Source organism: Scyliorhinus torazame, chromosome 4 (genome assembly GCF_047496885.1).
Source record: "Scyliorhinus torazame isolate Kashiwa2021f chromosome 4, sScyTor2.1, whole genome shotgun sequence".
NCBI classification, from domain to species: Eukaryota; Metazoa; Chordata; class Chondrichthyes; order Carcharhiniformes; family Scyliorhinidae; genus Scyliorhinus; species Scyliorhinus torazame.
The window spans coordinates 280,692,017-280,719,447 of NC_092710.1; the positions used below are offsets into that span (position 1 = coordinate 280,692,017).

At 48.0% G+C, this 27,431-nt stretch overlaps 1 protein-coding gene across 1 annotated transcript in view; it reads right to left on the minus strand.

Annotated features, from left to right (window-relative positions):
• Positions 1-549: 549 nt before the first annotated feature.
• The window catches only part of sim1a (SIM bHLH transcription factor 1a), a 123,895-nt gene continuing 97,013 nt past the window's right edge, over positions 550-27,431 (minus strand). The window contains exons 11-12 of the mRNA XM_072499845.1: positions 25,214-25,634; positions 550-4,035 (exon numbers count right to left, since the gene is read on the minus strand). Of these exons, the coding sequence (XP_072355946.1) occupies positions 3,302-4,035; positions 25,214-25,634 (1,155 nt within the window). The 3' untranslated portion in view covers positions 550-3,301. The remainder of the gene's footprint in view (positions 4,036-25,213; positions 25,635-27,431) is intronic.

Here is a 27,431-nt window from a genome sequence, read left to right on the forward strand (position 1 = left end):
GTGGTCGAGACTCCCTCCACCTATATTGATGTAATTTTAACCTAACTCACTAGATGGAAAATCACTGGGAGTGGGTAGTGCACTCCCCATACAGAGTAAAACCGGGCTAGGTGTCAAGCCAGCACACATCTTATGCCATCAATTTCCCAACCAGGGGGTAGGTTAAAATAACTAGGAACTGATTGGGCAATGCTCCTCCTACATGACATGTGGGTGGCTGGTTAGTTCATGGAATGTGCAGCACATTTTTCCTCTGAGGTTCAGACCCATACATTCTATTGGAATGTAATAAAAAGGACAATTAGTCTACAGCTGAACCAAGTGGTACTTGATCTTTCAAGTGTTTTAAAACCAGTTGATGAAAGTGAAAATAGTGTTGCATTCCCCAACACTGACATCCTTCATAATGATGAGCGCAGCATTTACCCTCCCAAGAAAGTTAGCAAGTTACGTCCTTCACAGAAAACCGTAAAGTCTCTACCTTGTTCATTCCTGCCCATCCCCATTAATATATCAACCACAATGCTGACATCATCCATAATAGACTCGTAGAAACAAAAAACCTGTTTAATTGTAACTATATTTCAAAACCCAAAACATTCTTTCTTCACATAATAAATACATTTTATGCACATGTACTTCAAATGTTAGAACTATTTACAATATAAATAAATCTAACAGGAAACACTTTACAGGATCTTAGGGATTAACTATACAAATCATAGTCTATATGAATACACGAAAGGAACTCGGCACCATTTTACAAATTGTATTCACATCAACATGTACTACAAGGCTACCATCAACTGTACATTGTTAAGTGGAGGGTGCAGGCAGAATTTAATCAGAACAGTAACATTTCCAATAGAATACCACCAGATTTTTTTTAAAATCAGGACATCAAGACAGAGAAAGCAAGGCAGACCCCCATCTATCCAGGTTCAAGCACCCCAGCCTCCTGTCTAAACAGAAACTCAATACTTTTCAGAATATCAAATGCCATGACTGGTGCTTTAAGGGCTGTTACATGGTCCAGATTTCTTGTCATGTGATTTCTTGTCATCCTTTGCGCAGCATATTGTGACCTGCTGTGGTATAGGGCTGATAAACTATGTCTTTGTTTAGCTACTGAAGCTAGAAAGAAATTAATTGCGTGAGAAAATTAACTCTCGGTTGGGCTATAATTTAATCGCATAAATCTCGTCCCAGTTTCAGTTCAGGGCTCCAGGGTTTTTTTCGCTATTATTGGCAAGTCAATAAGTCATGGTTTCATGGCTTTGACCATAGCTGTAATCTCAAGGCATGCACTCGATTATTTATCGTTTCATCTTTAAAACAATGATGGAACAAGCCAGAAACTGTACAGTTTAAAGGCAGAACACCTGCCAAGACATGGAGGTAGCTGATCAGTGGAACATAGAAAAAAAAAGAAGATATTCAACAGGTCTTGTTTAACTGATCTCAAGTATATTCTTGACTGTTCAATGGAACATTGGAGGGATGATCCAACTCATTTGCTTCACAACAAGAGCTCAGTATAGCTTTGGTCACGCGCCAAGAAAACGCTGCTAAGGTCTGTTGTTAAAACAAATCAAAAATGCACCAGAATACTCCTCTGATATTTAATCATAAATAGCTTCCTAGCTAGAAAGCCGCTTTCCCTAAGAATCAGTACACTGTCCCGAAGCATTCTTTAGTCATTTGTGTCGGTCCATTTGACTTGTTCCTTTTCAGACCATTCCTAGCTGCTAGTCTGTCAAACTGAGCGGGAGAAACAAAGGCTAATGAGGTCTCTTACCAGCCAACAGGCAGGCTTGTCAATCAGGCCGTCTGCTCTCACTGAAAGAGTTTTGCAAATTCACCACAAGATTGCTCAAATACAAGGCAAAGTGATTTTTAAAATATTCCAAACAGGATTTCCTGAACACAGCCAGGTGCAGTTCGGAAAATCTGACAGAAGGTTGGATTGGCGAGCAAACTCCTTTCTCATTAATGGGGCAGAAATTCTCTTTAAGACGAACAGTTTCAGAAGTGCCTTGTATACATATGGGAAGTAGGTACTTCTGGATGGGCACTTGTATTAGGAACAAAAAAAGAATAGGACTCATTGGTGCAGGTGTTTCAATATCTTGAGCACGACCAACAACGCCAATGGGAAACTTTTAAAAGTCTATGTAATATGTCCTTACATGCTGGTCTGAAGCTTTACTCTACTAACTGCTGGGACCACCATGCTTGCTGTAACAGCAGTGCAGCAGAGAAGAAAGCACTGCCTTGTAAAACGTGTTAAATGCCTTATAAAAGAAACCTGCTGTGTGACATGCATCTTTGACTCAATTTGATTAGCTGGTTCACTGCATTTGTTTCTCCAATTGCAAACAGGAAGTTTTCTGTCCTATAAATAAGCATTTTGGTATAGCTGAAAAGTAAAAGGAGCCAATGTGTGAATGTTGACTGCAAGCGACCATCAGTCTTCACTGCTAACACCGGCTTTGATGCCAGTATTCGAACTGCTCTTTGATACATGAAAGCTTTCATAAATCTTTTCCCTTCCATGTTAACTCTGTCCTTTTAAGCAACACGTGGCTGATACAATAAAGCTAGGTTCAGCTCGAAGTGACTGATGTGAATTAACTTACTGATAATCGGTGTCCATTGTGGTAGCGCCTTGGGGCTAGTCAGCTAAATATAATTCACCTTCTACCATTGGCCACAACCAACACTTTTTTTCCAAGTCAGGAATTACTCCACTTAAATCCATGCATTATTAGAAGGTTAAATTGCTCTTATATTGGTAAATTGTCAAGTTGTTCTTATACCGCTGCTAGAATTCATTATGAAAACTGTTCAATAAATGTGCTGAAATACAAACAAAAAATAGGCCCGAGACCCTGGTTTATATTTAACTCTGTTGCAACTGACTAACCACTTAATGTGGATTATACCAAGGAAGGGTGGGTTGGGGAGGGAGGGGGACAAACTCTGTGTGCTGGCGTGTAGCAAAATTGTAAGCAGCTCGGCAAAAAACACATTTACGATTTTGCTACAACCAGCAAAGAGGGAAGCTTTCCTACCCCGCCCAGCCCATATTGATTCACCTTAAAAACTCTGCAGTGTATCGATGTGTAGTGCATACACTGGACCTACTGTCAAACACAGCAGAGTGGTAAACCCAGTTCAGTGCCTATATGTGCAAGCTGGCACTGGGAATACGAGTGCAGCTTCAATGTTTCCTTAATTCCAAGCTACTGCGCTCTTTCTGCTTGTTATCTTTCACCATAACCTCTGTAACAATGAAACATCAGCTTCCGTTAGTAATAATAACCGTGGTGCCCTTGTGTGCATGGGTTGGGTCCTGTTGCATTCGGAAGTGAGAGGTTACGTCGATATGAGTGCCATTGCAGCCCAAAGAGTAGTTTTTAATGGCTTCGGTATCGTACAAGTGCTCAAAAGCATAGCCAGTCAGTGCATATGCATGTTTATCAAAGTACTGTCGATGATGAGTGGAGTAATAGTTCGGGGAAGATGCACAGTTTCCCCCTGTTTGATGAGGGGACATGTCTGAAGCTAGGTAGTCCTTGTTTAAGGCTACACTTGTCTTTGAAATTCGATCGGAATTGGGGCTACTTATTCTGGAGAGTGATACAGGGCTGCCGTTGTATTCATTCTCATCAGGGCTCATGATCTTCCCATCTCTTTGTTGGAGGTGGTCACAGCGAGAAGTGTTGGCAATTGGCGGAGCGCGGCACACAACACTGGTCATTTGTTGTTGTTGGTAACTCACGTTAAAGCACGCGGCATGGAGCTTGCCCACACCGTTCATTGGTTGCAATTGGTCCGAGGTAGTTTTTCTCATTTGCAACCTGCTCTCCTCTTCTTTGATCATTTGCTGTGTTGCTCTGATCAGAGTCTCGATCTTACTCGGTTCATGCGGGCTGCTCTGATACCTCTCACTGTGGTACCTGTCCCCCGACTCACTGGCAGAACAAGGGTCTGGTGAACTGACAACACTGTCTTCATCCCAGTGTCCTCTTCCTGCAGGAGACAAAAAAAAAGAGCAAAATAAATCATTTCTCCGGGGTAGGTGCAGAAGCTACTGTTGAAAACATTAGTGGATAAATGTTTAATGCCATCGACACATTGGGCTTTCCTTTGTGCAGTCTTTTAACTGGGGCCCTGAATTGTTTGTTTTAGAATAGTGGCTGGAGAAAATGCCATAAGAACATATTAAACGTTTGTCCACCAATATCACCAGCAGCAGTACTCAGCTGAATTGTCTGGATGCATTTATTCCACTTGTGCAGCAACTAATTAGTATCACTTGAAAGATACAAATTAATAAACAAAGGAATTTGACTTTCCTCCACTATGTGCAGCCGATGTGCTGCCCAGATATCACTTGAGGGAGGAAATCTATACCCAGAATTTACCCTTTTAATTAGACTTGTTCCTGCATCCTTCAGCCCAATAATGTTTTGCCCATAACATTGTTCGAAGTGCAGGCTTATTAATTGCACAGGAAGGGCAACAGGAATCTGGGGCCCTAGTGTACAAACAACAGAGTGTCTCCTTGAAAGCAAAGTGCCAGAAATATTAAGTGTTGTGTTATGTAATTTGGAATAACACAACCTGCCACTTGATGTAGTTTTGAGTAAAAGATGCTCCAGACTTTGAAGTGAGTTCAATGTGTTTTATTGAACTATTACAATGAGTTTGACTCTCTGCTAATCTAAATGCAGTAACTCAGTCTAACTGAACCAGCCTTACTCTAAGCCATGTGCGATGCTGAGGATACACCCTGTCTCACTCTGTAGATGTTGGTCTGTGGAAAGAGGCAGGGTGTGAGTGCCTCATCCCTTTTATAGTGAGATACCACCCCTGAGTGTCCTGACTGCTCATTGGTCGTGTCCTATTCTATGTGTCCATTAGCTGCCTGTTTGCATATCATGACATTAAGTAAGCAGGACATGAAGACATTATTAACTATGTGTTCCTCTCCATAGAATCCGTACAGGGCAGAACGAGGCCATTCGGCCCATCGAGTCTGCACCTGCCCTCCAAAAAAAGCACCCGCTCTCCTGCGCTATTCCTGTAACCCCATAACCCCACCTAATCTGCACACCTTTGGACACTAAGGGGCAATGTTTACCATGGCCAATCCACCTAACCTGCACACCTTTGGACCATGGGAGGAAACCAGAGCACCCAGGGATCAGGGGTTATGGGGAGGAGGCAGGAGAATAGGGATGAAAAAAATATCAGCCATGCTTGAATGGCGGAGCAGACTAGATGGGCCGAGTGGCCTAATTCTGCTCCTGTGTCTTATGGTCTTATGGTCACCCGGAGGAAACCCACGTAGACTTGGGAAGAACGTGCAAACTCCACACAGTCACCCAAGGCCGGGATCTAGCCCAGTCCCTGGCACTGTAAGGTAGCAGTGCTAACCACTGCACCACCGCAGGTGCTGCCTGCTGAGCATTTCCAGCAGATTTCAAATTTCTCGCGCCTGCAGTATTTTGCTTTTGCATTGGTGTATCTCCTGAACTATTGAGGGTTAAGGATAAAAAAAGAAAGGACTAAGGAGGAGGAGGACGATGCATTTGAGTGGATGAATTCAATGTCAAATCAAATATGGAAAGAAAAAAGTGAAACAAAAGAAAGAGAAAGAAGAAGAAAAAGAGATGAGCAAGAAAATGATCATGTAGATTTAAAACTTGACATTTTAAAAGTCTCCCAAAACAATTCACTGTTTGAAGGAGTAAAACATTCCAGTTTAAATTGTTCTTTCCCCGTGCGCGAGGCTGATTGGTCATCGTGAACAATCATCACACTGCTACATAGGTACTTACACCATTAATTACTAAACTTAACTGTCTGTGGCCAGGTTTAAAGGGCAAATGAAGCAAATACATGAAAATCAGAGGAAGGTTGAGGACAAGTTGCTGTTTTCACAAGTGACACCAATTAGCCAGCAATCTGCGGTAATTCATCATAAATGGAATAAGTCTTCCTCACAGTTTAGGCAGATTTTTCACATTCATAACAGTGACAATAATATGATAAAAATAATGCATTGTTATTTTCCTAACCCACTGTCGCAGAACTGGAGAATAAAATAATTACAGATCCTCTCTCGGCAACACTAAGCTGCTGCCTTCCAACTATCATAGTAGTACTGATAAACTAGTCCGTACTGTTGTATAAATATGATACATTTCCTACAATTTAAATTATGTTGGTTATTATCATATTCACACCAGCTGGATCGCATGACAAAGGGCATGTAATTGTGCAGTGGCTCATTCATTAAACGCATCAGCTTATGTACTGTCTTCTGCATCGTTCACTGAATAAATAGTACAGAGGCTGATAGGTTCAATTTACTTTAATGATACCCTCTTAGCTCTGGGTTTCAAATTGTGGTACATGAAAACAAAGTAGCTGATAATATAGTGGTGTAATTGGGTGCATCATAATGTGGGTGGTGAATGCAAAGAAAAGACTTGTATCCAAAACTCATCAGGGTCCCAACTGTGCTGTAAATTCTAAATAATTACCATCGTTGTGAAAGCAAATCGCTAAATCCATTTTTAACTACATCTGGCTTGATTGACAGATTTTGAAAGATACCGTTTTAAACTCTTTTCAAGGATAAAGGCAACTTACTGTTGAATTCTTTTCTAGTACAGATGAGAACAACTGCCTGCAGGTTCCATTCTGGAACCCAGTACATTGGTTCCTAACCTCTCAATTGTTTTAAATAGGTTCACATCTCTAAGAAGGTAACACAAAGGAATCTTATCGAAATGCAGCAAGCATGCTAAGTTAATATTGACACAGCCCAATTTCAAACCGTAATTGAAAGAATAATTCGGAAAGATTGTGGGTGGGATTCTCTGTCCCAGGTTGCCGCGATAGCGTTCCCCAGTGGGATGGAAAATCGGGAGTCAGGGCAAAATCAGGATTGATGCCGGGGGGCTGACCCGATCGGGATGCTCTGACTGCTCCCCCCCCCCCCCCCCCACCCCCCTACCAAACTGGTGGCGGGAACAAGGTCCACACCATGCGTCAGTGGGAGCATGTAAATAAATGCAAATGGGACTTAATGACCCATTTGCATCCATTTAGTGGGCCCGACGCCCTATGCTCCGGCCTTCCGTGATTCTCCGGTCCATGCGGCCAGAAATCATATGGGCGCAAATCACTTGTGGTCTCTACCAGCATGGCTCTAGCATGGCGGACCTTGCAGTGGGCCCAGGGAATTGCTCCTTTGGCCCAGTGTGAGGTCACTACATCAGGGCCACACTGATAGAGAACATCCAAGCTCATCAGTGAGCCACCACCCCCACCCCCCCCAACAATGCACCAACTGCCCCCTTGCCCTCACCCAGGGCCCCTGTAATAAGGGACCCCCTCAGGGATCCCTGTAATAGGGAGCGGCCCCACAGGGACCCATTTAATACGGGACACTCACTAAGGTCCCCTGTAATAGGGGGACACCCCCCAGAGACCCCCTGCATAAAGGCACCCCCCCCCTCTCGGAAAATAGATCCTATATGGAAGCTATAGAGCAGTCCAGACAGGGGCAGTGAGAGGAATTACAGCTGCACCACTTACCTTGAAGCTCCACGTGTCCATTCCTTGAACAGCAGCTGTGACCTGAATCTGGTTCCCACAGAACCATTAGCTGCAAGCAATTTTGGACACTAAGGGCAATTTATCATGGCCAATCCACCTAACCTGCGCATCTTTGGACTGTGGGAGGAAACCGGAGCACCCGGAGGAAACCCACGCAGACACGGGGAGAACGTGTAGACTCCGCACAGACAGTGACCCAGTGGGGAATTGAACCTGGGACACTGGCGCTTGAAGCCACAGTGCTACCCACTTGTGCTACCGTGCTGCCCGTAGCATGCCGCATTCATTCGGCACAGTTGCTCCGTGGTTAACACAGCTGCCTCACAGCTCCAGGGACCCGGGTTCAATTCCGGCCTCGGATGACTGACTGTGTGAGTTTGCACTTTCTCCAGGTGTCTGCGTGAGTTTCCTCCTGCTCTCAGTTGCAAGTGTAAATCTTCTTCGCCCTTTCTCTCGTACTCTAAAGTCCTAACTATAGTACGGAGACCAGAACAGTGCATAGTACACTAAATGGGTCTGATCAATGCCCTATGCAAGTTTAATATAACTTTATTACTTTTGAATTCTACATTCCCAGAAATAATTTTCAGAGTTTTAATATGATTTTAATTTATTTTACCGACAATGCTGCATTTAATGATTTTCAGCAGTATCCCTAGATTTCTTTGTCCTTCTAACCCATTCAGTTCCTCATTTTCAAATGCAAGGATTTCTCTATTTTTCCTCCCAAGAGCTTCACCTCACATGTAACTACATTTTTCACTTAACCACTCAGTCTGCAGGTTTCCCCATGTCTTCTTTCATTGGATTCTTCAGTTTGCGCCACATCTCCATGTTCGGTACCATCTGCAAAATTTGACCTTGACTTATTTGATCTTGACTAGGGCAGCACAGTAGCTTCACAGATCCAGGATCCCAGGTTCGATTCCCTGCTGGGTCACTGTCTGTGCGGAGTCTGCACATTCTCCCCGTGTCTGCGTGGGTTTCCTCCGGGTGCTCCGGTTTCCTCCCACTAGTCCAAAGATGTGCGGGTTAGGTGGATTGGCCATGCTAAATTGCCCTTAGTGTCCAAAACATGTTAAGTGGGGTTACTGGGTTACGGGGATAGGGTAGATACATGGGCTTCTGGAGGGTGTTCTTTGTAAGGGCTGGTGCAGACTTGATGGCCGAATGGCCTCCTTTTGCACTGTAAATGCTATGATTTGTCCCTGAGTTCAAACCATTAATTTAAATTATGAATAACAGTTGTCCCAGCACTGATCCTTATGGAGCGCCACCTTCCTTCAATCAGAATAAACCTTACACAAATCAACATAGGCGAATGTTGGAAATCTTAAATAAAATTCTTGGGTGTGAGTCTCCCAAAAAGTAACTATGGGCGCGATTAGGTGACCCTGTGTTGCCCGCCACGAATCTGGGTGCAACGGGTGAATCGCGCGCTCGCCCAAAATTGGGCTCTGCGCTGGGTGCCGGACCGATCACGAGTCAGCTGACTCGCTCCGACCGGTGCATTTTGAATCTCGCCCAGATCTGAATTTTTAAATACTCATTTAAATACCCGAACACCGGATTAACACAGCGCCTCGGACTCAACGGCTGCGCCTGGGAAACCTCGCCAGATGCTGTCGTAACAGCACCTTGGGAGAGGGGGGGATCTCCCAGACCATTGGAGAGCCCCGGATGGTACCCTGGCATTCCCCCTGGCACACCGGCACCTTGGCACTGCTAGGGACTCTCTAATGGCTCATTTAAATATGATTATCAGGGTACCGCGGGTCAGGTGACTCACACGTGGTTTCACGGCCTCACCACTCTTTGCGTAAAGAACCTACCTCTGGCCTCTGTCCTATATCTATTACCCCTCAGTTTAAAGCTATGTCCCCTCATGCTAACCATTTCCATCCGCGGGAGAAGACTCTCACTGTCCACCCTATCTAACCCCCTGATCATTTTGTATGCCTCTATTAAGTCTCCTCTTAACCTTCTTCTCTCCAACGAAAACAACCTCAAGTCCATCAGCCTTTCCTCATAAGATTTTCCCTCCATACCAGGCAACATCCTGGTAAATCTCCTCTGCACCCGCTCCAAAGCTTCCACGTCCTTCCTATAATGCGATGACCAGAACTGTACGCAATACTCCAAATGCGGCCGTACCAGAGTTTTGTACAGCTGCAACATGACCTCATGACTCCGGAAATCAATCCCTCAACCAATAAAGGCCAACACTCCATAGGCCTTCTTCACAACCCTATCAACCTGGGTGGCAGCTTTCAGGGATCTATGTACATGGACACCTAGATCCCTCTGCTCATCCACACTTCCAAGAAGTTTACCATTAGCCAAATATTCCGCATTCCTGTTATTCCTTCCAAAGTGAATCACCTCACACTTCTCTACATTAAACTCCATTTGCCACCTCTCAGCTCAGCTCTGCAGCTTATCTATGTCCCTCTGTAACCTGCTACATCCTTCCGCACTGTCGACAACACCACCGACTTTAGTGTCGTCTGCAAATTTACTCACCCACCCTTCTGCGCCTTCCTCGAGGTCATTGATAAAAATGACAAACAGCAACGGCCCCAGAACAGTTTATTTTTTATGCTTCTCTGGTTCTTTTGCCAATCACCTTAAATTAGTGTTTATCTGGGACTAGTTGGAATCTCCCATGATTATTATCACATTCCTGCTATATTCACTTTGTTGATTTGATTCTGTATTTCTTTCTCCAATTCCCTTACATTATTTTCTGGTCTATTGTATACCCTTATTCCAGGATGGATCCCTACTTATCATTTAACTCGATCAATATGAATTCTGTATCTATGGTACTACTAGTTACAACCCTTTTCCTACTGCCATTATGTTATCTTTAACTATTACAGCTATTGCTCGGCATTCCAACTGACCTTACCTGTCTTTCTCCCTATCTTCACAGCTATTGAGTGCTTTGTACCTACAGTAGGCAGAACTATCCCTGAATTGCACTGAGTATCATAGAATCATAGAATTTACAGTGCAGAAGGAGGCCATTCGGCCCAAAGAGTCTTTACCGGCCCTTACAAAGAGCACCCTACTGAAGCCCACGTATCTACCCTATCCCAGTAACCCAGTAACCCCCACTTAACATGTTTTGGACACTAAGGGCAATTTAGCATGGTCAATCCACCTAACCCGCACATCCTTGGACTGTGGGAGGAAACCGGAGCAGCCGGAGGAAACCCACGCAGACACGGGTAGAACGTGCAGACTCCGCACAGACAGTGACCCAAGCCGGAATCGAACCTGGGACCCTGGAGCTGTGAAGCAACTGTGCTAACCACTGTGCTACCGTGCTGCCCCCAGGGTGGGTAGCGGGTGTGAAAATCAGCACTTTCCCCTCCAGTAATGGTGGTGGGTTTTCCAGCCTCATAAATTATACAGTCAGGGGTAACTTGCAGTCTCGCTGCGGGACAGCCTCTGATTCGCCACCATCCCATTACCTCATGGCTTCATTACTCTGGGCACCATATTTAAACTGCAGCCACACACACAGTTCTCAATGCTCCCAACCCAGGACTGGCTCCAGTGAAGATAAGGCCCTGAAAGTCAAGAAAAATGCAGCCCCCTGATACAGTGTCATTTCCCTGAAATGCTTTTTGGACTCTGCTGAGACCTGCCTTGATGTCATCTACCACAGCATGCTATAGAGGTGGCTCGGGATCACAACCTGGAGGGCACAACACACAACACAAGGCATTTTCACAGTAACTTCATTGCAATGTAAGCCTCCTTGTGACAATAACGATTATTATTATCTGTTCCACAGGAGGCAGAGGCAGGGACATCTGTGATCGCTGGAACTCAGAGCATTGCTGGAGGGCGGGAACCTGCTGAGTCCAAATCAGATGCCTAGCCTCCGGACTGGATCCTCACTGTTCCTGGACCTGTGGCGGCAATCACGTGGATATCAGGAAGGGATATCAGCTGCACTCCTCAGAGAGCAAAGAGCAAAGGGGCAGCACGGTAGCATTGTGGATAGCACAATTGCTTCACAGCTCCATGGTCCCAGGTTCGATTCCGGCTTGGGACACTATCTATGCGGAGTCTGCACATCCTACCCGTGTGTGCGTGGGTTTCCTCCGGGTGCTCCGGTTTCCTCCCACAGTCCAAAGATGTGCAGGTTAGGTGGATTGGCCATGATAAATTGCCCTTAGTGTCCAAAATTGCCCTTAGTGTTGGGTGGGGTTGGGTGAGGTTACTGTGTTATGGGGATAGGGTGGAGGTGTTGACCTTGGGTAGGGTGCTCTTTCCAAGAGCCGGTGCAGACTCGATGGGCCGAATGGCCTCTTTCTGCACTGTAAATTCTATGTAATTCTATGTAATGGAGGAGCCCATCCGCTTTCAGTCCGAGGTGATCACACCATCATATCAATGCACCAAGATTAGTCGGACAGCAGTCGTCATGGAGACCTTGGATGAAGCCAATTGTCCAGCATTATTGTGCAAAGGGCACTCCATCGCTGAGGCATGTGATGGCATCCGTCAGTGGCTTCGGTGAGAGGAGAATGGGGCATTTCAAACTCATTCCAGCTGGCCCTTCCTGTCAAGAGGCCCTCAGTCACCCATATAGAGGAGGATCAGAAGGTGCACACTCCAGGACCATTCATAGGCGACTCTGGGAGTGTTTGGCCCATCAATTCCCCTCTTCATGTGAGCACCACAGCTTCAGCTCTGCAGGCTGAGAAGGGTGCCACTGCCACACCGCACCACAGCTTCAGCTCTGGGCCCTCCAGAAGACGCCCACCAAGGTCATCACAGACAGGGCATAACAGTTTGAAGGCTGCTTCCATCTCCTCTGTGGATGTAGGAACAGAAGTAGGCCATTCAGCCCATGGGGAGAGGACCACATGCAGTGGAAGGGTTAGGAAGGTTAAGAAGATGAAGTTGCACAGAATGGTCACTAGTGTTAATCCTTGTGATAACAGGTTGCACGGTGGCACAGTGGTTAGTGCTGCTGCCTCAAAGCACCAGAGACCCGGGTTCGATTCCGACCTTGGGGCACTATCTGTCTCCCCATGCACATTCCCCCAGTGTCTGGTGGGTTTCCTCCGTGTGCTCCGGTTTCCTCCCACAGACCAAAGCTGTGCAGGTTAGGTGGATTGGCCACACTAAATTACCCTTTGGTGGGGTTACAGAGATAGGGTGGGGGATTGGGCCAAGGCGGGCTGGTCTTTCAGAGGGTCAGTGCAGACTCGATGGGCTGAATGGCCTCCTGCTGCGCTGTAGGGGTTCTATGATTCAATTCTATTCTATGATTTGGACCTGATGTTTATGATTGTAAATAAACTCTCAAGAATCTCTCCATGTGTATGGCACCTTTACTTCTGAGCAGTGTTTGCAACATTCAGACGTGCAACTTGGTTCCTGCGCAAGGTGAAGGCAAGTGTCTCAGTCCAGAGCCTCTTCCCTATGTGGTGTGTAACTAAACCAAAGTAATTGCCTGGATTCACAGTCACCTGACGCATTGGTGACGATGCCTGCACCTCGATGTGGCTTGTCATTGCTGCCAGAATGTTGTGCACAGACATAACAGAGTTCTGTGATTTTCTCGGTGCTCTCAGCACCTTTGAGGTGAGTCTGGCCCCATCTGTCCAGCATCTGTGTTCAGAGTCAGTGTAGTCTTGAAGGCGATGAAGGCTGCCAAATGGGTGCATTTCCGTGATATGACCCTGTTCACAGAGTGCAAGAGAGCTGCCCTCATCCTGACAGGTGTCAGACATTCACAGATACAATGTGAAGATCTATGGAGTGTCCTCACTGCATGTCGGCAGCATCCTCGTGAAACCTTGCGATCATTATGGCCTTTGCTGCGCTCCATGACAACAGCCTGATCACAGAGGTTTATGCGCACTGCCATCAGCCTCATGAGCACGCCTGCCTTGTTTTGCCACTGCGATGGCCTCATTGCCAGTATCCTCGTCTTCCAGGACCTCATCACCCTCACTGCCTCAGGCATCCTCCTCATCGGAAGAGAAGTGCAGTTCATAGATCATAGAATTTACAGTGCAGAAGTTCTTCCACCTCCTCCTCAGCCAGGTCCTTCGCTCGTTGCAATGCCAGGTTGTGTAGCGCATAGCAAGCAACGATGATGCGTGACATCCTCTGGGGACTATACTGCAGTGCTTGAACAGACTTGTCGGGGCATCTGAACCTCATTTTCAAGATGTTAACTGTGCGCTCCAGCATGCTGTACTGTCTCTCTGCTGCAGTTGGAGGCCGCCGCTTGGGAGTCATCAGCCACCTCTTCTGAGGGTAGCCCTTGTCCCCAGGGAGCCAACCCTGCAGCTTCTGTGGACCCTGGAAAATGTCAGGAATTTGAGACATGCTGGGGATATAGGAGCCGTGGCCACTTCACAGACCTGCGTGATCCATTTGTTATGGTCGGAGGCCAAATGAACATTCAGCAAGTGGAAGTCCTTGCCGTTCAAATACAGAATTGCTTGTTCTAAGCTGCTGCTGAGTTCTAAACATCACTAGAGTGCAGTTGATGGCACCCCGGAAAACCCGAAATCTCGGCAAATCCCAGCACTCTTGCTTCCTGGCTTGCCTAATCCTGGTTGAAATGCACCATGTTATGTGCCTTTGCAAAGTCGCCCTGGATGCACTTTGTAGCGCACAAAGACTCCGTGAGACGAATAGAGTGAAGTCGATGAGGCTTTATTAAGCGTGTCTGTTCCCCCGCAGCTCGATAGTAAACTGACCTGCGGGGGAAGACTCCGGCTTCTTATACTCCGCCTTCAGGGCGGAGCTTGAGGTCAACGGCCAACCAGGACCCGGGATCTGTCAGCCAATGACATTAGGGCTTCCAGTCCCACATGACCCCCAATACATACTACCACATTCACCCCTTGTCAAAAATGAACCCGGCGGGGTGATGCTTCGTATGGTGGTAAGGGTTTACAGGGCTGGTCCTGGGAGGACAAAACATTCACATGGCAATACAGTATTGGACAATTTCGTCCTGTTGCAACTATTTACAGAGGGTATAGGAAGAAAAGCAAAATGTTCTTGTGAACAGTCCATATTTGTTTTACATCGACGCCACGAGTCGGTCGGGCGGTCTGGTCGTCCGTGTCGATCGCCTCGGCCCCGGCGGTGGTGGTGGTGCTTGTACCAGTGTTGTCGCCTCCAGGAGCCGTACGGTTTCAGCTCGGGCTTGATTCTTGGTCGGTGCTGAGGGGAGGGGAACCGATCCTCCTGGGAAGGGGGCGGCCGCGGGGTGCGGCGGTGGCAGGAAGTGGGGGGGGGTTGGGTTGATGGTGTCGGGGGGGTGTGCGTGTTGCCGGCGGGCGCCAGATCCCGCAGGGAGACCGTGTCCTGTCGGCCGTCGGGGTACTCCACGTAGGCGTACTGGGGTTCGCGTGGAGGAGGTGAACCCTTTCGACCAACGGGTCCGCCTTATGTGCCCGCACATGCTTTCGGAGCAGGATGGGTCCTGGGGCCGCCAGCCAGGTCGGCAGCGACGTTCCAGAGGAGGACCTCCTAGGGAAGACAAGGAGACGCTCATGAGGCGTTTGATTAGTGCTCGTACATAATAACGACCGGATGGAATGGAGAGCGTCCGGGAGGACCTCCTGCCACCGTGATACTGGGAGGTCCCTGGACCGTAGGGCCAGTAGGACGGCCTTCCAGACCGTGCCGTTCTCCCTTTCTACTTGCCCGTTCCCCCGGGGGTTGTAGCTGGTCGTCCTGCTTGAGGCTATGCCCTTGCTGAGCAGGAACTGGCGCAGCTCGTCACTCATGAAAGAGGACCCCCTGTCGCTGTGGACGTATGCGGGGTAACCGAACAGTGTGAAGATGCTGTTCAGGGCTTTAATGACTGTGGCCGCGGTCATGTCAGAACAGGGAATGGCAAAAGGGAAGCGGGAGTATTCGTCCACTACATTAAGAAAATATGCGTTGCGGTCGGTGGAGGGGAGGGGCCCTTTGAAATCGAGACTGAGGCGTTCAAAGGGGCGGGAAGCCTTAATCAGGTGCGCTCCATCTGGCCTGAAAAAATGCGGCTTGCATTCCGCGCAGATGTGGCAGTCCCTTGTGACTGTACGGACCTCCTCTAAAGAGTATGGGAGATTGCGGGACTTGATGAAGTGGTAAAACCGAGTGACCCCCGGGTGGCAGAGGTCCTCGTGGAGGGTTTGGAGGCGGTTAATTTGTGCGTTGGCACATGTGCCGCGGGATAGGGCATCGGACGGCTCGTTCAGCTTTCCGGGACGATACAAAATCTCATAGTTGAAGGTGGAGAGCTCGATCCTCCACCTTAAGATTTTGTCGTTTTTGATTTTGCCCCGCTGTGCACTATCGAACATGAAGGCTACCGACCATTGGTCCGTGAGGAGAGTGAATCTCCTGCCGGCCAGGTAATGCCTCCAATGTCGCACAGCTTCCACTATGGCTTGGGCTTCCTTTTCTACTGAAGAGTGGCGGATTTCTGAGGCGTGGAGGGCCCGGGAGAAAAAAGCCACGGGTCTGCCCGCTTGGTTAAGGGTGGCCGCTAGAGCTACGTCGGAGGCGTCGCTCTCGACCTGGAAGGGGAGGGACTCGTTGATGGCGCGCATCGTGGCCTTTGCGATATCCGCTTTGATGCGGCTGAAGGCCTGGCAAGCCTCTGTCGACAGAGGGAAGGTCGTGGTCTGTATTAGGGGGCGGGCCTTGTCTGCGTACTGGGGCCCCACTGGGCGTAGTACGAAAAGAACCCCAAGCAGCGTTTCAGGGCTTTTGGGCAGTGCGGGAGGGGAAATTCCATGAGTGCGCGCATACGTTCGGGGTCGGGGCCTATTATCCCATTGCGCACTACGTAGCCCAGAATGGCTAGCCGGTCGGTGCTAAAAACGCACTTGTCCTCGTTGTACGTGAGGTTCAAGGCTTTGGCGGTCTGGAGGAATTTTTGGAGGTTGGCGTCGTGGTCCTGCTGATCGTGGCCGCAGATGGTTACATTGTCGAGATAAGGGAACGTGGCCCGCAACCCATGTTGATCAACCATTCGGTCCATCTCCCGTTGGAAGACCGAGACCCCGTTTGTGACGCCAAAAGGGACCCGTAGGAAATGGTATAATCGCCCGTCTGCCTCGAAGGCTGTGTACTTGCGGTCACTTGGGCGGATGGGGAGCTGATGGTAGGCGGACTTGAGGTCCACGGTGGAGAAGACTTTATATTGGGCAATCCGATTGACCATGTCGGATATGCGGGGGAGAGGGTACGCGTCTAGTTGTGTGTACCTGTTGATGGTCTGGCTATCGTCAATGACCATCCTTTGTTTCTCCCCTGTCTTCACTACTACCACCTGCGCTCTCCAGGGACTATTGCTGGCCTGGATTATGCCCTCCTTTAGTAGCCGCTGGACTTCGGACCGAATGAAGGTCCTGTCCTGGGCGCTGTACCGTCTGCTCCCAGTGGCGACGGGTTTGCAATCCGGGGTGAGGTTCGCAAACAAGGACGGGGGTTGCACCTTGAGGGTTGCGAGGCCGCAGATAGTGAGTGGGGGTATGGGGCCGCCGAATTTGAACGTAAGGCTCTGTAGATTGCATTGGAAATCTAATCCCAGCAAGGTGGGGGCACAGAGTTGGGGAAGGACGTTTAGTTTGTAGTTTTTGAACTCCCTTCCCTGCACCGTTAGGGTAACTATGCAGAATCCCTGGATCTGTACGGAGTGGGATCCTGCAGCTAGGCAAATCTTTTGTGCGCTGGGATAGGTGGTCAAGGAACAGCGTCTTACCATGTCGGGGTGTATAAAGCTTTCCGTGCTCCCGGAGTCGATTAGGCATGGCGTCTCGTGGCCGTTTATTAGGACCGTTGTCGTCGTCGTCTGGAGTGTCCGGGGCCGAGCTTGATCGAGCGTAATCGAAGCGAGCCGTGGTTGTAGTAGTGGAGTGGGGTCCGTTGTTGCCGTCCAAGATGGCGTCGGGGATGAACAAAATGGCCGCCCCCATACATCGCACGTGGCTGGGGGGTCACAAGATGGCAGCGGGGGTGGACAAAATGGCCGCCCCCATGCGTCGTACAGGTCTGGGGCAGTCCAAGATGGCGGCGCCCGTTCTCCCCTCATGGTGGCCGGGACCCAAAATGGCGGCGTCTGCGGGTCGCACATCGGCGCCCCTCCTCCCCTCGTGGTGGCCGGGACCCAAAATGGCGGCGTCTGCGGGTCGCACATGGTGCGCTGGGGGGGCTGGGGAGCGCTAGGACCGCGAGCTCTAGGACCGCGCGGAGCTCCCTCACCAGGGACCGCGGTGGTCGGGGCCCAAGTCGGCGGCGCCGGCGGGTCAGGCGTGGGGCCGCGAGCGCTAGGACCGCGCGGAGCTCCCTCACCGGGGACAGCGGTGGTCGGGGCCCAAGTAGGTGGCGCCGGCGGGTCAGGCGTGGGGCGCGGGGTGGGGGTTAGGGTGGCGTTAGGGATGCGGAAAACTCCCTCCTCTCCGTGGAGAGTGTTGGCCGGGACCCAAAGCGGTAGCGCCGGCGGTGGGTTATACATGGGCTGCGGGGAGGGGGGTTGGGGAGCGTAGGCGGCGTGCAGGGCTCCCAGTTCTCCTGGGACCGCGGTGGTCGGGACCCAGAGCGGCTGCGCCTGCGGGTCGTACATGGCGTGCTGGGGGGTTGGGGCGCGTAAACTGCTTGCAGGGCTCCCTGTGCTCACGGGACGGCGGCGACCTCGCGGGACCGGCACACAACCGCATAATGGCCCTTTTTCCCGCAGCTTTTGCAGATAGCTGCGCGGGCAGGGCAGCGCTGTCGGGGGTGTTTCGCCTGGCCGCAGAAATAACAGCGGGCGCCCCCGGTGCGACTCGGCGTTTGGACCGCGCAAGCCTGTGGGGTGTCCGGGGGGGGGGGGGGTAGGGGGTTTGCCGCGACGGGTACGTACGGGGCCCAATGGGTTGCCGCGCGGTTGGGGCCGTAGGCGCGGGTATTACGCGCGGCCACGTCTAGGGAGGCTGCTAAGGCCCGTGCCTCTGAGAGTCCTAGCGACTCTTTTTCTAGAAGTCTTTGGCGGATTTGGGAGGATTGCATACCTGCCACAAAAGCGTCGCGCATTAACATGTCCCTGTGTTCATTTGCGTTTACCGACGGGCAGCTGCAGGCTCGTCCCAAAATCAGCAGCGCGGCGTAGAACTCGTCCATCGATTCTCCGGGAGCTTGCCATCTCGTCACGAGCTGGTAGCGAGCGTAGATTTGGTTAACTGGGCGAACGTAGAGACTTTTCAGTGCTGCGAACGCCGTCTGGAAATCATCCGAGTCTTCGATGAGGGAGAAAATCTCCGTGCTCACCCTCGAGTTCAGGACCTGCAGTTTTTGGTCTTCTGAGACTCGGCCGGTGGTCGTTCTGAGGTAGGCCTCGAAGCAAGTCTGCCAGTGCTTGAAGGCTGCTGCTGCGTTCACTGCGTGGGGGCTGATCCTCAGGCATTCCGGAATGATCCTGAGCTCCATAGTCCTTTTTAGGCACGCTTAATAAATTGTAGCGCACAAAGACTCCGTGAGACGAATAGAGTGAAGTCGATGAGGCTTTATTAAGCGTGTCTGTTCCCCCGCAGCTCGATAGTAAACTGGCCTGCGGGGGAAGACTCCGGCTTCTTATACTCTGCCTTCAGGGCGGAGCTTGGGGTCAACAGCCAACCAGGACCCGGGATCTGTCAGCCAATGACGTTAGGGCTTCCAGTCCCACATGACCCCCAATACATACTACCACACACTTGTATGATCCTGCACAATTCACCTGTGGAGCCCTGGAAGGAGCCAATGGCATAAAAATTGACCGCCTTGGTCACTTCCACTGTCACTGGCCCTGGATGCCTTCCAGGTCCCCGTGGCATCAAATTCAGCAGAAGAGGGCATATGTGACTGACCAGTTCCCTGGACATGCACAGTCTTTGATGACACTGATTCTCGAGCAGCTGTAGGATGGCAAGTGCCATCTATAGGCCTTGGGTCTTGCAAGGCACCTATGAACAATGGCTCACTGTGGACCTTCAGCTGCATCCAGAGTAGGCCTGGCTCCCCTTCATCTTAAGGGTGGTGCTCCTCCACTTGCCAAACCTGGCTCCTCCATCGCAAACTTTTCTGTTCCCTGTAAACCGTGAGGCATAAAGCTGGATCCCAACCAGGCTCCATGATCCTGCTGTTCTCCTCCTGCAGTATCAAGGAGAGATACATAAGGATTAGCGTTTGTGACCTAAGGACCACTCTTGGTTAAGTCTCCTAAGAGGCTTCGGCCTCTTCACATATGCCAGAGAGGGCTGGCCACCATTTGGATGGTCATTGTTTAGTGCTGTTCATGACTGTCCAAAGCCTCCGCTACTTCCCCCGCACCGCTCCATTCCGCTTGACTAATTGGCGGCGGTTTCAGCCACTTGACTGCAGGCTGTGCTCTCAGCTCAGGCGCAGGCATTATCCTAACCTGCATTGCAAGGCTACGCTGTTAGTTTAAACCATGAGGGTTGCTGGTCCAAATAAATAAATACTTTGCAAGGGGCTCCGAGCCCCTCATTCAGTGACTGCTCCATGCCTACCTTGTGCAAGGGGATTCTACAACTTCCCCAATTGTCCTGCAGCCCCTTAAAACTCACATTGTTTTGCAGTCTGCACCTGAGGGATGAGAGTTTCTAGAGCATTTAGTGGCACATTCATGCTTTTGCATTGCTTGAATGGCCTCAGCTGTGGACTTTGACAAGCTCTTCCAAGTATTTGGCCACTTCCCTCACCTTTCCCGCCACTCCACCACTCCCCCACCATGCCCCCCCCCCCCCCCCCCCCCCCACGTAATATTCCAAATGGAGTCTGACCAGAGCCTTATATAGCTTCAACAGCACATCCCTGCTCTTCGATCAGTCTGTGCTGCCTTGCCGCAACCCTTCCCCCTCCGCCCCACCCTACAACTCTGGCCCCATCTGCACTGAAGCCCTTGCCCTAGAACTGCTCTAAAAGCTCGGGAAAAAGTGACTTTTGTGTGCCCTCCTTGAATGCGTGCCACTTATTCCTTCATGTTCGATGGACAACCCTCGCCAAGGACTGCACAAGGTTTTGTGAACATTGGCCATTGAGAAAGGTGGCCTGCCACTACAGGGAGGGCACAATCCCGTCCAGGATTTACATCGCCGAGAAGTGCAATGAGGACCATCTTGCCATGTTTCCCACTCATGCTGTCAAACGCGCCATTTGACGATGTTAGCTATCTCTCCTACATTCTCCTATCTGGCTGACAGTCACACTTCCTTCTTCCTGTGCTAAACTCCAGTGTATGACTGTTCTCTGAAGTGAATTATCCAGCAACCTCTCTCCTTGCTTTACAAGTCAGAGTGCTTCTGGCTCAGATTCCAGCTCAAAAAAGTGTTGGTCGATGATTCTGTCATTGATGGTGAGGTAAAAAAAAAGGGGAACTACAATAGTCTAGAGTCAGAATGGACATTGCATCTTGGAGAAGAAGGTGAGTGGAGAAGAGAGCAAGTATGAGACTCTGAAGCCATTTGAAAATGAAGACAGAGGACTGGATTCTTCTGCCCCACCCACCGCAGGAACGCCACCAGTGAGACGCGGACAAAGGAGAAGTCCATTGACCTCGAGTGGGATTCGCCGTCGCCAGGCGGACGTGGCCTGAGAATCCCACCCTTGAAACTAACGGGCTGAAGGTTAAAAGTGGATTGAGATTGGAGACCACATAGTCACAAAAACATGGTATTCAGTGTGTGACAGATACAAGTGGCAGTATTTGAACAAATTACAGCGTAAATGAGATAGAGTTTAGGAGGCTAACAGGGAAAGCATTGCAGGCTGAAGTGGGGATGCAAGCAGGTTAGAGGCTGGGTATTCTATGGTGACACCACCTCCTGACTCCCAAAGCCTGTCCGCCATCTGTAAGGTATAAATCAGGAGTGTGTCTCCATTTGCCTTGATGAGTGCAGCTCCGACATCACTCAAGAAGCTCAGCACCATCTAGGGCAAAGTAACCTACTTGATTCGTACCTCATCCACCACCTTAAAAATTCACTCCCTCTATCACCAAGGTGCCATGGCTGCATTGTATACCATCTAAAAGATGCACTGCAGCAACTCACCAAGGCTCTTTCAACAGGATCTCCAAAACCCGTGACATCTACCACCTAGAAAAACTGAGGAAGCAGGTACATGGAAATACCACCATCTGCAAACTCCCCTCGAAGTCACACACCATCCTGATTAGATATATATTGCTGTTCCTTCAATATCACTGGGTCAAAATCCCGCAACTCACTAAGTAATGGAACTGTGAATGTACCTGCACCACAGAGAATGCAGCGGTTTAATAAAGTAGCACAGCACCACCCTCTCAAGGGACAACTAGGGATGGGCCATAAACGCTGGCCTTGCCAGTGATGTCCCGCAATGCCCACATCCATTGGATCAATAAAAAAGTGATATTGAGAAGGTGAATTTGTTGATGAACAAGATGCAAGATCTGAAGTTCAGCTCAGGCCAGTCAGGACATTGAGATTGTCCACTGCCAGACAGAACGTCATGACATTTATCTTTCTCTGCTTTCATCTTATTTATCACCACTGAGTCATCAAATTTCATAGCAGCCTCAACGATCTTCAACAAATCCCATGCAAGCAATGCAAACAGGAAGAGATTTTCCAGCGTTTAACAAATGTTAATCTAGAAGTGTCTCCATGTACAGCACCAATAAAGGTACAGTGACATTTTAACCAAGTGCCAAAAAAATACAAAAGTCAGAGATTAAACATTGGTTTGAGTACTTGACATATAATCAAACAATCGGCGAAATATTCCTTTGGTCAATTTGTGTAGTGACACTGCAAAATGAATTTGCATATGTATCTGTTCACTATTTGTGAAAAATCGCAAACAAGAGTCCAAAGAATATCTATTATGATATCGTTAGACATAATGACCAGTCATTCTTACTCCAACATCAGACATGGTCACCATTTTGCTGAAAAATATCGACTCAGATAAATTACAGGAAAAGATGCAACATTTGAAGTTCAGCTAGGACCAGTCAGGACATTGAGATTGTCCACTGCCAGACAGAATGCCATGGCATGTATCTTTGTCTGCTTTCATCTTATTTATCACCACTGAGTCATCAAATTTCACATATATCTCAGCGAGCTTCAACTAATCCCATGAATTGTCAAACCCAGCTGGATGTTTATGTAAACATCTCATTTCTAATGTCTTGAAAATGTCCTCGAGCCACAGCAACACAGATCTGGAAAAGATCCAACCTTATTATTAATTAAGTAGAAATGAACCAGAAAGTGTTCATTATGTTAGATAGCATCAAACAGAATCAGTATGGGAATAAGTCACATCCAGCTGGTGTGAAAATCAGCCAAATATTATACCAGCTTCAAGGAGCTAGCGCAGTTCTGGTACCAAGGTACACTTTGGAAAGCTGGGCCAGCTTACTTGTATTAGGTCCAAAGACAGCACAGAATTAGCATTCACATTTTCTTTAGGACAGGCTGGAAACAAAGCCCTGCTCCACTTACTTTGTAAAATTTATAACTAGTTTTTCATCATACATTTGACAGGCATTACCGTTGTTTAAAAAAAAAGGTTAGAAAGAGGGTTTGAAACACTTTAGAAACAAACTGTGCTTATGGAACACTTCTCAAATTCTCAGGAGATCTGAAAGCACTTTCCAGCCGGTAAACCACTTCCAATTCACAGTTAGCCATGTCTTATCGGCAAATGCAAGAAGAGGACGAACAAAAGAACATAAGAAAGAGGAACCAATCGGCCCCTCGCGCCTGCTTCACCAGTTAATAAGGTCAAGACTGATCATCAACCTCAAAACCACTTTTCCGCACTATTCCCATTTCGCTTAATTCCCAGTGTATCCAACAATCTATTGATCCCTGCCTTGAATGACAGAATGACTGAACATCCACAGTTACCTGGAGCAGAGAGTTCTAAAGATACACAACCCTATCAGTCACAAAATTTCCTCTCATCTCAATCTTAAATGGCCGATCCCGGGTGGCACGGTGGAGCAGTGGTTAGCACTGCTGCCTCACAGCGCCGAGGACCCGGGTTCGATCCCGGTCCTGGGTCACTGTCCGTGTGGAGTTTGCACATTCTCTCTCACCCACACAGCCTAAAAATGTGCAGGGTAGGTGGATTGGCCACACTAAATTGCCCCTTAATTGGAAAAAAAAATGAATTGGATAAACTACATTTTTTTTTTAGTTAAATAGCCGATCCTTTCTTCTGAGACTGTGATCCTTAGTTCTAGACTCCTCAGCAAGGGAAAACATCCTCAAGGCATATACCTGTCAAGCACTTTCCGAAGTATATGATCACCTCTCATTCTTTTTAAGTCTAAGGAACATAGGCCAAGGTTAGGTAACAAGATCAATACTATACACAGTACTCCAGGTATAGTCTCACCAAGACGGTATGGTTAGACTAAAACTTCTGTACTCTTATACTCAACCCCTTTGTAATAAATACTAGCATACCCTTTGTTTTCCTAATTGCTTGCTGTACCTGCACATTAACTTTCTCTGTTCTGTGTAAATGAACGCCCAGGATCCTTCTAAATACCAATACTTTCCAGTTCCTCATCATTTGCTAAATATCCTGCTTTTCTCTGTTCCCTGCCAAAGGGAAAATTTCACTTTGTCACATAGCAATCAATCTGTCATATTCTTTCCCACTTATTTAACTAGTCCATAACCTTTTGTAACCTCTTTGCATTCTTCTCACAGCTTACTTTCCCACCTAGCTTTTTACCCTCAGCAAACTGGATACATTATATTTAGTCAATACATTTAAGCTAATGATGAAGATTGTAAGAAGCCGAGGCCCTAATACTGATCCCTGCAGTTACACGAGTTACAGGCTGCAAGTCCAAAAATAACATATTTATTCCTATACCCTGTTTTCTGTCCGTTATCCATTCCTCAATCCATGCTAATCCATGACCCCCTATCCATGAACCCTGATTTTATATAGTGACCTCTTATGTGCATCATATGAATGTCCATTTAATTTGTTTTTGCCGAATGAGGAATGAATGCGTGCCAAAACACCTCCATGGAATTAAAATTCAGCAGGTATTATCATTGGCGTGTGACCCTCTCCACAGGTGATGAAGGCCAGAATTTACCCCTACATTTGAAACAAGAGAGGCTTAACCCTGTTCAGCAATTATCTTTCTTTCCAGTGTTAATCGGAGGGAATCTCAGATTAGTGAGTGTGGATCTTATGTTTGACAGATTTTGTATTAATTTTCAGAACGTGTGTTGTATTGTGAGAGGGACCTGATTTTAGTTCAATCCAAACTCATTCACTTAGGTGGAGTTAAAATCAGGTTCTTTAAGGTTTCTCTGTTTGACACATGTGGTTCAAAAGCAATTTAGCACCATGTATGAGGTTTCAGATTACTTAGTTACAGTAAAAAAGCAAATTGTTCATTGAACAATTCATGAAATAACTTTCTCTCTCTTGTTGAATGTAATTCAGTCTCCCATAGAATTGATTGCTTCCTACGTTGCAAATTTTCCAATTTTCCAATTACTGTGTTCCTTTCTTACAGTTACCTTACCATGAATATTGGGAATAGAGGCTATATGTGGCATGCTGTTTTCATATCCTTCTCTGCTTTCTGGTGATGACTTGGTCAGAGCTAACGTCATACGGGAGGAGTTCCACCAATTATCTCTTCCAGATTGCGAGCCCCCAAGAAAGTATCTGCCTGCCTCGCACCTTCCTCCCTCACATGGCGACGTGTGGAAGTGGGTCTTCCGTTCCTCCACTGACCTGGAGTGCTCAAGGGCAAAGCCATAGCACAGAGAGTTTCTGTCAGAAAACTGTCCATAGGCACAGGATATAATGTCATGTTGGGAATGTGGCTGTGACTCTTCTGTATGATCCAGCAGCTGTGGGGAAGCATTGTCTGTTAGCGGACTCCCTCCCCATTGACTCTCATGGTCCGATTCAGATCTTTCTGTGTGGAAACCGGAATACTGCAATAAGGGGGGGAAGAAAAGAAAAAGTTACTGAAAGGATCACAGATCAGCATTTGGGTTTCATTTACACTAAGCTTAAATAGTAAAAGATTATCTTCAATCATTCTTGCTCCTGCTGGGCACAATCCTTCATAATCTTCGTCCTTCCTGCATTGTCAAACATCGAAATCAGCCTTCAATACATTGATTCCCACTCTTTCTTAATACCTAAAAGCTGGTATCTCTCAACGTCTGGGAGGCCCCGCCGGGAGGGGGAAGGGGCTTCAGATTTCAAAGACAGGCAGGAGTCTTCATGTGTGGGTGGCCCTTGCCATCAGCAAGTCTCTCCATTGGGCAAGGCGCCCCTAGGGCTGGTTTAGCTCAGTGGGCTAAACAGCTGGTTTGTAATGCAGAACAAGGCCTGCAGCGCACATTCAATTCCCGTACCAGCTTACCAGAACATGCGCCAGAATGTGGCGACTCGGGGCTTTTCACAGTAACTTCATACTTGTGACAATAAAAGATTGTTATTAAGTAAGAGGAACTCCCCCAACTGACATCCAGTCAAGGAGATTCGAGAAATAAACGCATGATTAAAAAATGGCTTGTGAAGGAATGGCTTTGATTCATGGGGGACTGGAATAAATACTCGGGAGAAAGAGAGCTGTTCTGTTGGGAATGGACTCCACTCAAACCAATTCCCTGGCAAATTATATAACTTGGGCAATGGATATGACTTTAAAGTAAAAGAGTATGGGAAGGTTCAGGTGAAGGAAGATTTAGGAATCTAAACAAAGAGATTGCGACAATAGATCAGTGGCCAGAACTTTCTGGCTGTTCCCATCGGGGTGTCTTCTAGTCCCTCCAATGGTGACCCCTCTGCTGCGGATTCCCTGGTGGCAGGGGGTGCAAACAATGGGAAGCCCCATTGAAAGCGGCAGAACCATTAGGTCCCACCACTGTCCAATAGCAGGCCACCTCCACCACTGCAAAACATGCCACGTGGGATGTACAAAATCCAGCTCAGTATGTCAATTTTGGTGATGGCAAGCAGAGGGAATAGGAGGGTCAGAGAAAATCTTTTAGAAATTTATAGTACCCAATTTTTTATTTCCAATTAAGGGACAATTTAGCGTGGCCAATCCACCTAGCCTGCGCATGTTTGGGTTGTGGGGATGAAACCCACGTAAACACGGGGAGAATGTGCAAACTCCACACGGACAGTGGCCCAGAGCCGGGATCGAACCTGGGACCTTGGTGCCGTGAGGCAGCAGTGCTAACCACTATGCCACCAAGCTGACCTCGAAGGGTCAGAGAGTTTAACAGTAATAAAGCATCAGTTAATAGGATCCACATAAATAATAGCTGTAAAAAATAAAATTAAATGTTCTTGATCTGAATGCGCAAAGCATTTGGAAAAATGAGATGAACCAGTGCCACAGATAGAGATTTAAATTGAATCACCATTACCGAAACATGTTTACAAGGTTATCAAGTTTGGGAAATAAATATTTCAGAGTGCACAACATTTTGAAAAGACTAACAAACTGGAAAATGAGGAGGGGTCAGCCTAAAGCTAAGGATGGCATAACGACATTAGTAAGAAAAGATTCTGGTTTAGAAGATCAGGAAGTCTTCTGTTTCGGCAGTGCACTGGGATTGAAGATGACTTTGGTCCAATAAATTCTTAGATGGCTGATAAGTCCAGTGTGCAAGCTCCATACGCTGTCACATGCAAGGCAGGTAGTGCTTGAAGGGTTGGGCAGGTGGGTTGTTTGGAGATTTGTGCGCTCCGTCGGATGCCAACACTTCACC